This window comes from Pagrus pagrus (genome assembly GCF_965226575.1).
Source record: "Pagrus pagrus genome assembly, chromosome: 16".
Lineage (NCBI taxonomy): Eukaryota > Metazoa > Chordata > Actinopteri > Spariformes > Sparidae > Pagrus > Pagrus pagrus.
In genome coordinates this window covers 997,564-1,010,026 of record NC_140200.1, presented here as the reverse complement: position 1 = coordinate 1,010,026, position 12,463 = coordinate 997,564, and the positions used below count along the sequence as shown (strand labels likewise).

Here is a 12,463-nt window from a genome sequence, read left to right as displayed (position 1 = left end):
CAGTTATAAGGAAATAGCGAAACAAGGAGAGGAAATGATCCAATGGAGCCCGGGTGTGACATTCCAGATCCGACAGCATGTGGGGCTGTAGGAGCCAGGAGAGGTAGATGGTCCCTGGGGCCCGAGGTCATCAGAAGGGAGCCTGAATGAAAAGAGAGGAGGAGAAAGTGACACAGCTTGCAGCTTTTGGGAACAGAAAGCAAAACAAGGTTATAGAAATGCAATGTTAATCAGAATAAGCAGATTATTACTCATCGGCAGGACAATGTGGAGTCTAATACTATAGTTCACTCATTGAGATTGAGACCGACCCACTGAGGAAGCTCGCTGTCGATGTCAAGGACTAATTAAAGGCTAATTCAAAAAAGTGAGTTTTGAGTTTAGAATTAAAGACGTCAATAGAGCCAGATTGTCTAATATCAGCTGGGAGGTTATTCCAGAGGAAGGGGGCCCAATAGGAGAAAGCCCTGCAGCCAGCTGACTTCTTCTTAACCCTGGGAACCATCAGGAGCCCTGAATTTTGAGAGTGTAATGCACGAGTTGGAGTATACGGTATAATAAGATCTGTAAGTCATATATTACATATATACATATTTATTATCTTACCGACTTTTACTTTGAGTTGATTTGTTGTTATGTGGTGTTCATTGGGGCACTATTTGTCCACAGTTTATAACCGTAATAAAGCCGGGAGATAAGCTAATGCTGTCAGTTTCGATAGCTTGCACGTTTTCATGTAGTGACTGTAAACGATGAGTTACTAAAACACTACGAACGTCTTGTCTTGAAAAGTTGCAGATTCCTTAGTTCATGCAGATAATCAACATAATTGTTGAACAGTGTGATCAGGAGGTAACATTAGCATGCTACTTACTGTTGTCATACCGAGTTGGTTGTAGTTATTACGCCGAACACAACGTCAACTTGCGATTGTATTCAGTAACTCCTGAAAACGTAGTGTTTTGGAAGTAACTTAGTTGGTGCAATCACTAAAACCAACTCGGTATGATAATAATTCTAGCATGCTAATGTGCTGTGCAGCCTATATGCTAACAAACTACCAACGGCTATCTCTGAATCTAGCTTGTTGTTGGCACTCGATTGAGGTTTCATGTTTTTGATGTTTCCAAATGAGGCTTCGTGATTCGCCGGCTCTGTCAACAAATTCACTTGTATTCATTTTCCCCAGGGATGTTCATAAAGTGAAAGTATTTACGACACTAGTAACAGATAATTGCCCTTTTCCATCCAGCCGGGGGTAGTAATGAGTCCAACTACCTAGTGTTGCTTTAAAGTCTGATCTTATATGTATTGGGAGCCAGTGCAGTGAGGCTAGGATTGGTGTAATATGATCAAATTTTCTTGTACGTGTTAAGACTCTAGCTGCAGCATTTTGAGCCATCTGAAGACTTTTAGTGCTTTCACGTGGAAGACCTGAAAATAAGGCATTGCAGTAATCCAGCCTGGACGAAATGAAGGCATGAATCAAGATCTCTGCGTCAGCTGTGGACAGGAAGGACCTAAACTTGGCTATATTGTGCAGGTGGTAAAAAGCGATCTTGGTCATTTCTTTTATGTGCTGATCGAAAGAGAGGCTAGAGTCAAAAGTAACCACTAAATTCTTAACAGTTGAACTTTGAGAAATAACACAATTGTCGAGAGTTACTGTCACGTGATCAGTGGTGTCTCTGTCGAGGGGGAGCAATGACCAGCATCTCAGTTTTATCCGAATTTAGGAGCAGGACATTTTCTGACATCCAGTTCTTCATTGCACACAGGCAGGTCTCCAATTTGGTGATTTGAGATTTATCATCAGCTTTGATGGGCACATACAGCTGAGTGTCGTCCGCATAGCAGTGGAAATGTTTCCATAATACATTTAATACCAATAGAAGTTTAACAAAGAGCAGTCTGCAAAAAAAGAACAAAAAACCACAAACCCAGGCTATCCTCACCAAAAAAACACAGGATTATACCAGTCACCAGACAATTTCTCTAACCCCAAAACTTTGGCCTTGTCAGTATAGTTATGGAGCTTGATAACAAACACCCGAGGCGTCTCATTTCTTTGTCCCCCAGAATTCAAAGAAGCACACTAGATCCTCACCTTCCGTCTTCTCACTTAATCCGTAAATTCTAATATTATTCCTGCATCCACGTCCATCCATTTCGATCAGCTTTGCAATGAGCTGCTCAATGTTCTTTTCCGCAGCTGTTAACTTTACTTGCCATTCACTGAGACTGCCTTGTATTTCACTTGTCAGATCCTCAGTAGGGATGGGCATTTCAAGCAGAACTACAATTCGATAATCACAGGGAACTAATCGATTATTTTTCGACTTGTTTTTTTGAAATAGTTCCACACTGAACTTTTGGACGGCTGCAGCACTCTCTCCATGGCTCCTGCTTGTTTCTTCTTCTACGGTGGCATCTAACGTCAGCTCATCACACAGTGATCAAATGCTATACTGCTCCCGTGCGGCAGGCACCAGTCAAACAAAGGAATATTTTTTTTCAGACATGATTTACTAATCGATTATTTATGAATTAACGACTAGTCGAATAATCGAAAATCATTGTCCATCCCTAATCCTCAGCACTGGAAATGCATGTTTTGGCTTCATCTATTCATATGGAATGATTTTAAAGGCACTCAGGAAGTTTCTCCAAAGTTTAAGTGAAGTAATTAAACTTCCCCTTGATCATAGTGGCAATTTTTTGAGTTATCGCGTCCTCGAGGGCACTGGTTATCCTCAGTGATCTTTTGTGTTTTCTCCGCTGTGGCAATTCACTTCTTCTTTCCACTCGCATCAACTTTTTTGAAAAGAGCATGACACTAGGTTTTTCAATAGATCCTGCATCAATTTGGTCGTAATGGAAGCAGCTTTGAAGTTTATAGTTTTGCAAAAATAAAGGATTTTCCTGGGGCTTAGTCACCTGCCTTCTCTCAGTGGGCCATTAGTCCGATTCTTGATTGATTTATGTCTATATATCAGCATCTCTCTAGAACAGGTTCCTGCAGTTTCTTAAACGGTTGTCAACCATTTTCTATTTCCAGACTGTCAGGCTGTCTGATCACAGAGGAAGGCTGTACTTCTCTGGCCTCAGCTCTGAACTCCAACCCCTCCCATCTGAGAGAGCTTGACCTGAGCTACAATCATCCAGGAGACTCAGGAGTGAAGATGCTGACTGCTGGACTCGATGATCCAGACTGGAGACTGGAAACTCTCAGGTACGAGAGCTCACACACTGTTTCTCTGTTAAACATACAATATAAATATCTTGGCCAGTGAAGACAGATGGTTTTTAAGACTCCATCTATGTCAAACCGAAACGGCCGTCTTTTAGCATAGGAGATGGCCTACGACATTACTTATCACCCACCTACAATGCTGTACTGAGTTCCCTCCCCAGACAGCTTAACAGCTATTTACACCTGGGCTCACCTAGCCCTAGCAACTCACATGAAGGTCGCTTGGGTCAATGACCTGCAAGTGGCCCTTACGCCTCTGAAACTCATAGCTCACACGTGTCCTCAACGACTCTGTAAGGACACTCCCACACAGAGTTTAAAAGCCTGCATCTCCCCTCTAGCTAGTTAGAACTGAAGAAGCCTCTTGGATGAGAGGTGAAACTGCTTCAAGAAACTGAAACAAGTCCAGTTGCCTATGATACAGCGCTTAGAAATACATATTATTACTTTACTACCGGCATGGACCTGGAGTTGTTTCTGTACACATACCACAAGATATGAGGCAATGCTGTCCCCAGAGCAAGAGAGTAGTGCCTTGGATGACACACTACAAACAGAAAACAGAGGAACTGAAGAGCAATTTGTACAGATTTGTTGGCATGGGGAGCAAAAGGGACAGAAAAAAGACTCTCGGGTGTGAGGTCGATCACCAACAAGGTAGAGAACGAACTGCTATGGTGAACAGCCAGCGAGTTTACAGGAACTTCAGTTTGTTCTGCTTCATACAGACACGACTGAATTACAGCAGATAGTCTGCTTGAACGAGCCGACTTCACTAGAGCAGACGACAGAAAACAGTTTCTCTATTAGTTCGACAACATAGTTGTATGTTTTCCTTTACTGCCTGTAATTTTGCATTTTGAGTCCAAATCTTCTTGTATAGTTTCAATTTTATTCATTGTTTTATTTTATATTCTGTTAATTGTTTGTTTCTTTTCTCTGTTTATCTGGACTCATTTCTGTCCTTGTGCTGCTGTGATTCCTGAATTTCTCCTCTGGGGATCAATAAAGTTTAATAAGCTGCTCTGACTGTGTTTCTTCTTCCAGGCTGGACCATGGTGGAGAACAGAGACTGAAACCTGGTCTGAAGAAGTGTGAGTGTGGATCCAGTTTGATTCATGAGAACACAACAGCACACAGTCAAGTCGTCTTTAAAATCATATTTACAATATGAAAGCAATAGCTCATGACAGGCTGTGATATACTGTGATAATATCACAGCTAGGGGGCGTTGTTTGGCCGGCCGAAGTGGTTATCACAATCAATATCATCAATAATTGTGATATTTGTTTATTCAAACCCGACAAACAATAGATGGCTCAACATATGTACCATCCTCAGTGTTAACAATCTGTATCTGCAATAAGATACAGTCTCCTAGTAATATTTAAACAATCTATAAATTAATAGAAATGATCAACTCATTAATAAATAAACAACCCAACAGTTGTATTAGCTGATAACCTGCTGCTGTGTTGTGTCTTTTTCTCTCCATCAGATCTCTGTGAACTCACAGTGGACACAAACACAGTGAACAGAAACCTCAAACTGTCTGACAACAACAAGAAGGTGACATATGTGAGAGAGGAGCAGCCATATCCTGATCATCCAGAGAGATTTGACCCCTGGTCTCAGCTGCTGTGTAGCACTGGTCTGACTGGTCGCTGTTACTGGGAGGTTGAGTGGAGAGGATGGGTTTATATAGCAGTGACTTACAGAGAAATCACCAGGAGAGGAATCAGAACAGACTGTGTGTTTGGAAAAAATGATCAGTCCTTGAGTCTGTTCTGCTCTGATGATCATGGTTTCTCTGTCTTGCACAATAACAGACAAACAGTCCTCCCTCTCTCCTCCTCCTCTGGTAGAGTAGCAGTGTATGTGGACTGTCCTGCTGGCACTCTGTCCTTCTACAAAGTCTCCTCTGGTAAACTGATCCACCTCCACACCTTCAACACCACATTCACTGAACCTCTTTATCCTGGGTTTGGGTTCTTGGACTTCGGTTCCTCAGTGTCTCTGTGTTCAGTGTAGGAGGAAGAGTCTCCTCTTGTGGACACAAACACAGTATTGACTGAAGACCACTGCTGAAATGTGTCCTCTGTGAGACACCAACACCTTCAGTTCATATTGTTTCTATATCTACTTCATCTCTTTGGGATTCATTTTGTTGTGATGAAACGAGTCGTTGTCAACTTCATTACTAAATTATTGTATTTCCGTGTAGAGAAGTGAACAAATGAAAGGTAGACCAACTAAAAGATTTAACAGAATAATAGAGTCAATCTGTTTCAGCTGATAGGACAGAGCTCAGTACACAGGCGTGTACTTGGTGAGTCTGACCAAGAAGCAAATAACAGTGGCACGTTTGAACATTTGTCGGAAAAACATATCAGAACACGAGCAAGGGAGGAATATTAGATGGCACTGAGCACAATCAAAAATAAACCTGCTTTGAGCTGATAAGTACGGTGGCCGACAAGGACAAACGCGCAGCAACGGCCAAACGCTGCAAATACACAAGATGCAGACCCAAAGACACACAAAACACATGCAACAACAAAATGCTGCAACGGAAAAATGCTGCAAACAAAGAAACGATGCAGAACCAAAGACGCACAAACACACAAAACAAATGCGATAACAAAATGCTGCAAATACAGAAAAGATGCAAAACCAAAACGACACAAACCCCCAAAACACATGCAATAGAGAAATGCGGCATATTGAGTCAACACAACGGAAGTGTCCACACAACGGAAAAGCGCCAGGCCGCTAGGGGGTCCCGACCTCGCGACCTGGACCTATTACTGTATAGACCAGTCTGTATTGTACCTGACGAGAGTGAGCAAAACTTTTACAGAGGCGACATAAAAAGGTACGTGGTTTAAACATTTGGTTGTAATCTTTTACAATAATATAACAATAACAGTTCAAAAAGATTAACAGATTTACGTAGGCCTAACGCTAGCTGATTGTACGTTTTCTGTTTGTTTGTTTTTAGCTTAGCTTAGTTTAGCTAGCTTAGCTTAGCTTAGCTAGCTGAAATAAGCAACACCACTGAGACACTTAATTGATCAGCGAGGGGGAAAATGAATAAGAGGAAGGTGGAGAGAGGTTAAAAGGAGACCAAAACACATATAACACAGTAAAAACCCATATAATTAACCGAAAATTGATAAAAAAAAAAAAAACTTATTTAAAAACTTCATAAAAACATAACCTCAACGACTTAGCAAACTGTCCTCATTTCCCCTATAGATGTTTTGTCCATTCTGTGGATCTGCCCTGACAGCTTCCCCTGGCTTTTGTTGCCTGTGTGGCAGAAACATCAGATTTCTAAAAGATGTGGCAAACAAAGTCCCTGAGGAGATGCCCACCACCAGTGCACAACCTAATGCACAGCCAAGCACTAGTGCAGGTAAATAGACAAATATGTTCTTGTATTAAATACATCTCAGCACTATGTAGCCTGCCTAGTTCAACAACTAACAAGGTGTCCTAAAAGGCCATGCAGGAAAAAATGATGAGACTCCTAGTGAGATTTTAATAATAAGTTACTAATGTCTGATTTTATTTTTTCTTGTAGTAGGGATCTCAGTTCTAGAGTCCTTTAATATATTTAGGGAAAGCAAAGAGAGGGAGAGAAAGACATTCTTTTCAAAGACACGTCAGAACTCTAGGAAGGAACAGAAACAGCAAATAGTGAAGGTATGCTCACGCACAAGTGACCAATGTAGACTCGTACACTAAAATGACAGACAATAACAATTAATATAATTTTATTATGTTAATTTTCTTTTCTTTCTTTAGATTTATGTTGGAGTTATGAGGATGAAAGGTGACACCCTTAAACCCGTGAGAGGGAAGGCACTTCCCCTTGATATTCAACCTCAATGGTCATCTGAACAAGTGCTCGCTGCCGCTGTAAAGAAGCAGAAAGATTTCAACCAGGATATGGAAGATCGTGCCCATGTTTTGTTGTATCCTGATGCCAAGGAAGTAAAAAACATCCCAGGAACAGACACCCCTTTCACAGTGCAGAAATACAAGGAGGCAATTGGAAAGTCCTACCAAAGATTAACATTATACATTTGTACTGTTGAGGACTTTGAAAACATTTGTAAGTGCTTCTGACACATCTTCCACCTTGTATTAAGCTCCACTCTATTATATGCTAGATTTAAATATCACAGATTTTTCAATCTACATCTGATGTTCTGTACAAGATAAATTCCACCCATGATCTGTTACACTGTCTGGTTTTACATGTGTGTTGTCAAATGTTCTGGTATGACGGTGGCAGAGTTATTATAGTTTTGTATTTTTCATTAGTTTGTATTTCGTTTTTAATTTTTGTTCTAAATTTAGTAAAGTTTCAGTGAGTTTCCATAGTGGGTTTGCTTGTTTCAGTTTAGTTTTTATTGTTTAAAAATGTTAAGTTATAGTTTAGTTTTTATTAGTTTCAGTATTAGATTTAGTTTTTAAAACAATTATAATATGGGGGTATTTGTCAGGGGTAAGATTTAAGAAGTTCAGAATAGGTATTAAAATACAATACACTTTGTGAAGTTAATTGACTCATGTAGACATCCTAGTTTCAATAAACATAAGCGCCAACTCCTCCTCATGCTTGATGTGTAGACAAATTTCACCAAATTGACAAAGACTAAAACTAAAGACATTTTCCATGAATTTTTACTTTATTTAAGTTAGTTTTGTAAGCACACAATACCATTTCAGTTATCCTTTTTTTTAAAGTCTAGTTTTTTTTTTAAATTTCAGTTAACTCAAATGTTTTTTTCACACCTAGTTTTAGTTTTTAGTTTAGTTTTACTTAACTATAATAACCTTGACTGGTGGCAGAGGTGAACACTGTAGTGTGCAGTTACCACGTGCTTCTACCATTTCACCAAATGTACATAGTGAGTTTTAATTTTAACATTTATGATTGATGGAAATGTAAGATTTAAGGATTCAAAAAAACATTTAATTACAGGTAAAATTGGGGAGATTAATGAAATTCATCTTTATACCCATAGTAATCATGACAATTATTGTTTTTCAAAGGTTGCAGTGGACAGTCTTCAAGTGATGATGACAGTGTGGTCCATATTAATTTGCCATCTGGAGACAGTCCACTTTCTGACACCGTGGTCAGTTTGCATCTATCATGGCATTTCTCTCTAAGCCAAGTGAATTGATAACATTTTCATTTGATCAAATCTGTCATTTGTGTGTTGTATACAGGTTTGGGATGATCCAGATAAAGTGAGCACACCAAAAATGGAGCACATTTTGCCTGGGTAAAATACAACACTGTCGACATGATATCCTGTTGCACAAGAAGCGTAATGTATTGACAGTACAGCACTTAAATTAATTTGTTTTTTGGTATTTCCAGACCTTCTAGACGCCCACAACCAGCGCCTGATCAAGTAAGATTTATTATTTAAAAATTCATACCTTGTAGTGTTCAATATGTGAACATGAAATCATAAAATGCCTGTAAATATTTTCATAGGTTCACCAAGCCAACCAACATGTGATGTGTATTATCTTGTTTGCTAAGCCAATGGCACTGTCATTAAATTAACTGCTGTAATTTCTTCGGTAAAACTAGGATGGAGGACAAACCAAAGTCCAGGAACAGGTCAAATCTGCCCAGAACAATTTCTACCGGTATGCTGTATTGACAGTTACAACCTTTGTTAAATGTTTACAAACAGTGTGCAGGAATAGGTCAAACGTGCTGGAAATTTGTTTTTCAGCAAAGAAATGAGAGGAAGATTGCCATCCTTTTGTAGATTAAATTTGAACCGCATATTAAGTATTTGAAAATATTTACTCAACTGTCCCCTTACTGCAGCAACTACACAAATGTGTATGCACCAGTTGTTATCGACAGCGAGTCAGAGCCAGAAGAACACATGGAGCTCTTTGCAGAGGAAAGGTATGAATTCCTACTAATTAGTATCTCTCTGAATCTTATTTGTGGCTTAATTTTTTGAAATTATAGTACACCGCTTCTTCTTTAACAGCACAGAGGACTTGACTGCTGCTGACATTGTCTCAGAACTCTCTGCAAAGACAAACAAAACATTGTACAGCAGATTCAATATTAACAGAGCCAATGTGTGGGACGGAGCAATCCGTGGCTTCAGACGTGCTTCATTTGACCCCTCTCATGAGATCTTGGTTAAATTCACGGATGATGAGGGGCGAGCTGAGGATGGACTGGACAATGGTGGTCCCAAGCGGGAGTTCCTGACCCTCCTAATGAACTCACTGAGAACCCGAAGAATCTTTGATGGCCCAGAGGACAGGAAATATCTCACGTTTGACAGTGCAGGTAATGATGTTATTTAGAGGGATGTTTTAGAATTTTTCATGAGAATGTGGTAACTGTTGGTTAATGTGGTACTAATTGGACAAAAAATATCAACAGCTGCAAGAGATGATGAGTACTTTCAAGCTGGGACGATGATTGCAACCTCTATAGTTCATGGTGGTCCAGGTCCTCGCTTCCTGACAGAGATGCTCTACCAGCACCTCACAGGAAGAACAAACAATGACACTGAAGCAAAGATTGAAGATATAACTGACGACACCATGAGAGCTTGCCTGCTTGAGGTAGGTTGGCATTATTAACAAAGCTAATTTAGTTTCACCACCACAGTATACTGTGGTGGTTCTCAATCTTGGTTCTTGAGAATCACTGTGCTGCACGTTTTATGTGTTTCCCTGCTCCAGCACAGCTGATGCAAATGATCATCTCATAATAAAGTTCTGCAGAAGCCTGATTATGATCCAATCATTTGAATTAGGTGTGTTGGAGCAGGGAACCACATGAAACATGCTGCACAGTGGCTCTCCAGAACCAAGTTTGAGAACCACTGACATACTGTACTGCAAAACATGCAGCTAACTTGTCACATGTTATGTTTGTGTATATGTGTGTGTATATATATATATATATATATACACACACACACATACAAATATATAGATATAGATATATATAGATATGTTAATCAGTTAATCCTCTCTTAAAAAACCCAACCATGACCCCACAGTTAAAAAAAAATTCAACCTATTTCTAAATTCCCAAGTATATCCAAAGTCCTTGAAAAAGTTGTTCTATCTCAGCAGCTCTCCCATTTGAACCATAATAACAGGGACAAAAAAATAAATAGCTCTAAAACCTGATTGGAAAATGTCATGGCTGTGTTATGTTGATGTATGTTTTTTGATGGTTTTGATGCTCCTTTGATCTTTGATTGCAACTTCAGGTTGGCCTAACTGTGGAACAATGAAATGCAACATTTTTTTAACTTAGTATTGTCTAAACATGTTTTGTTACAATAAAAAATGTCATTATAAATGACAATTCTATTTTGAAGGATAAAAAATCTGCTAAAGTATATAGAGGTTTTTTTTTGATAAAGTACTTACATCCTCTGTCATATGGGAGTGTCCCAGCATATTGCTTTATGTTTATGGAGATTGTTCTCTACCCTAGATATCCAACGCAGCTACATTGAATGAACTACACGCGTCAATCGAGAGACATTCCAGCATGTTGCAGACTGCCGGTTGCTTTCAGTACCCTGACAGTGTGGATAACAAAAAGAAAATAATAAAGGATTTCATGCAGTGGTACATCATTTACCGCAACCATTTCGCAATACAAAGGTAATATATCTGCCTAATTTCACAAAGTTCAGTATGTACATTCAGTTCTTTGATTGTAATTAAAATACTAATGCAATGTTGCTACGAATGAAGGAATGGTATTTCCCTAAGGATTCAGAAAATGACAACCTCTTAGAAAGCATATTTGGAAGGTCTAAAAGAAATGCTAATAAAGGAATTAAGTCACTATTTTTTCGACAAAGAATTCCTTTAAAGCTTTTTGGCAGATGTATTGTCGCTCTCCTCCACCTCATTAAAGTTAGACACATACAACTTAAAGCCTGCAGGTGGTGGATGTAAGTGAATTATTAGAAAGCCAAAAATCATGCATGCTATGACCAATTGTGATATTAGGACGATTGAGGGTTTACAAGAGTGCAGTTGCATCTCAGGTGTATTCTTCACTGGACAATCCTGTACTTTTGAGAGAATTTAATTTTCAATCGAGTTTGCTTCACTCAACTTACTGACATCATGTAATATATCATCTTGGTCTTTGTCAAAGGGGTAAATTCGGGGTCCGAAATGACACCTGCCACAAGCCAAATTCTGATTAAATATGCAAGAGGCTAGTAGATTTATTTCACTCAGTGAAAAAAGGGTAATCTACTGAATGGCTGGCAAAATTCGAGAATTCGCTAGCCATTTGGCAGGGTATTTAAAAAGTTAATATCGGCCACTAGGTGAATATGAAAGATTACTTGCTCTAAATGATTGGTAATTAAAAGATTGAAATTGTTATAAGCATGTAAATGCTGACAGATTTTACACTGAATTTATTAACAAATTTGGTTAATGAGTGGTGGGGCTGCTCCTTTAAGAAGCTGCCATTGTTATCATCTTAGAGACATTGATTGCTCTGAATGTTTTCTAGATTCAAGGATGGGCTTGCAACACTGGACGTCATTCATGCTTTGGAGCAGCATCCATCTGTATTCAGGCCCTTTATGTGCTCAAGTGTGGAACAGCTGACATCTGAGATATTGGAGGAAATCTTTGAGGTTCAGCTCAGTGAAAAAGGCAGCACAAGACGACATGAAGAAACCAGAGCACTGGCATTCTGGAGAGACTATCTTCTTGAGACAGAAGGTTTATTTTGATTAGAACAATTTTTATCATCTTGATCTTCTATTTCAGTTGTATTGTAATATGCAGCTAATCCCAGTACTTCTTTTTTCAGAACGACAAGCAGGACTCTCTCTCCAGGACATCCTGATGTTTGCCACCGGATTGAACACACTGCCTCCCTCTGGAATTCAGCCACAACCCAAACTGACTTTTCAGTGGACGTCTCGCTTCCCAGTCAGCAGCACCTGTGCAAATACAATCAAAATACCGATGTCCAAGACTTATGATCAGTTTCAAAAAGACATGGACTTCGGAATACAAAACTCTCCTGGTTTTGGACTTTACTAATTTCAAAGATGGTATCAGAAAACAAGGTGTGATGTTGAATGTTTAAAGCAATTGCCACCTCCATTTTCAAACTTGTTCTGTGAAAGTTGGACTCACATTTCA

General features: G+C 39.3%; 2 protein-coding genes across 3 annotated transcripts in view; both read left to right on the top strand.

Annotated features, from left to right (window-relative positions):
• Window positions 1-12,463, top strand: part of LOC311271337 (uncharacterized protein) — a gene marked incomplete at its 3' end in the record, with an annotated part of 304,448 nt that overhangs the window by 41,459 nt on the left and 250,526 nt on the right. The window lies entirely within an intron of this gene.
• On the top strand, window positions 6,512-12,461 carry LOC311271207 (G2/M phase-specific E3 ubiquitin-protein ligase-like; the record flags this gene model as incomplete). 2 transcript variants are annotated; one of them, XM_084376781.1, is made up of 13 exons in its annotated part: window positions 6,512-6,671; window positions 6,840-6,961; window positions 7,064-7,373; window positions 8,321-8,406; window positions 8,501-8,556; window positions 8,655-8,688; window positions 8,874-8,932; window positions 9,120-9,203; window positions 9,292-9,602; window positions 9,699-9,883; window positions 10,773-10,945; window positions 11,820-12,034; window positions 12,126-12,461. In XM_084376781.1, 13 exons carry the CDS (start codon window positions 6,512-6,514, stop codon window positions 12,359-12,361), a joined length of 2,031 nt encoding a protein of 676 aa, XP_084232907.1. In that variant the 3' UTR covers window positions 12,362-12,461. The 2 variants fall into 2 exon arrangements, with proteins under 2 accessions (XP_084232907.1, XP_084232908.1); XM_084376782.1 differs by lacking the exon at window positions 6,840-6,961 and having other exon boundaries at window positions 6,533-6,671.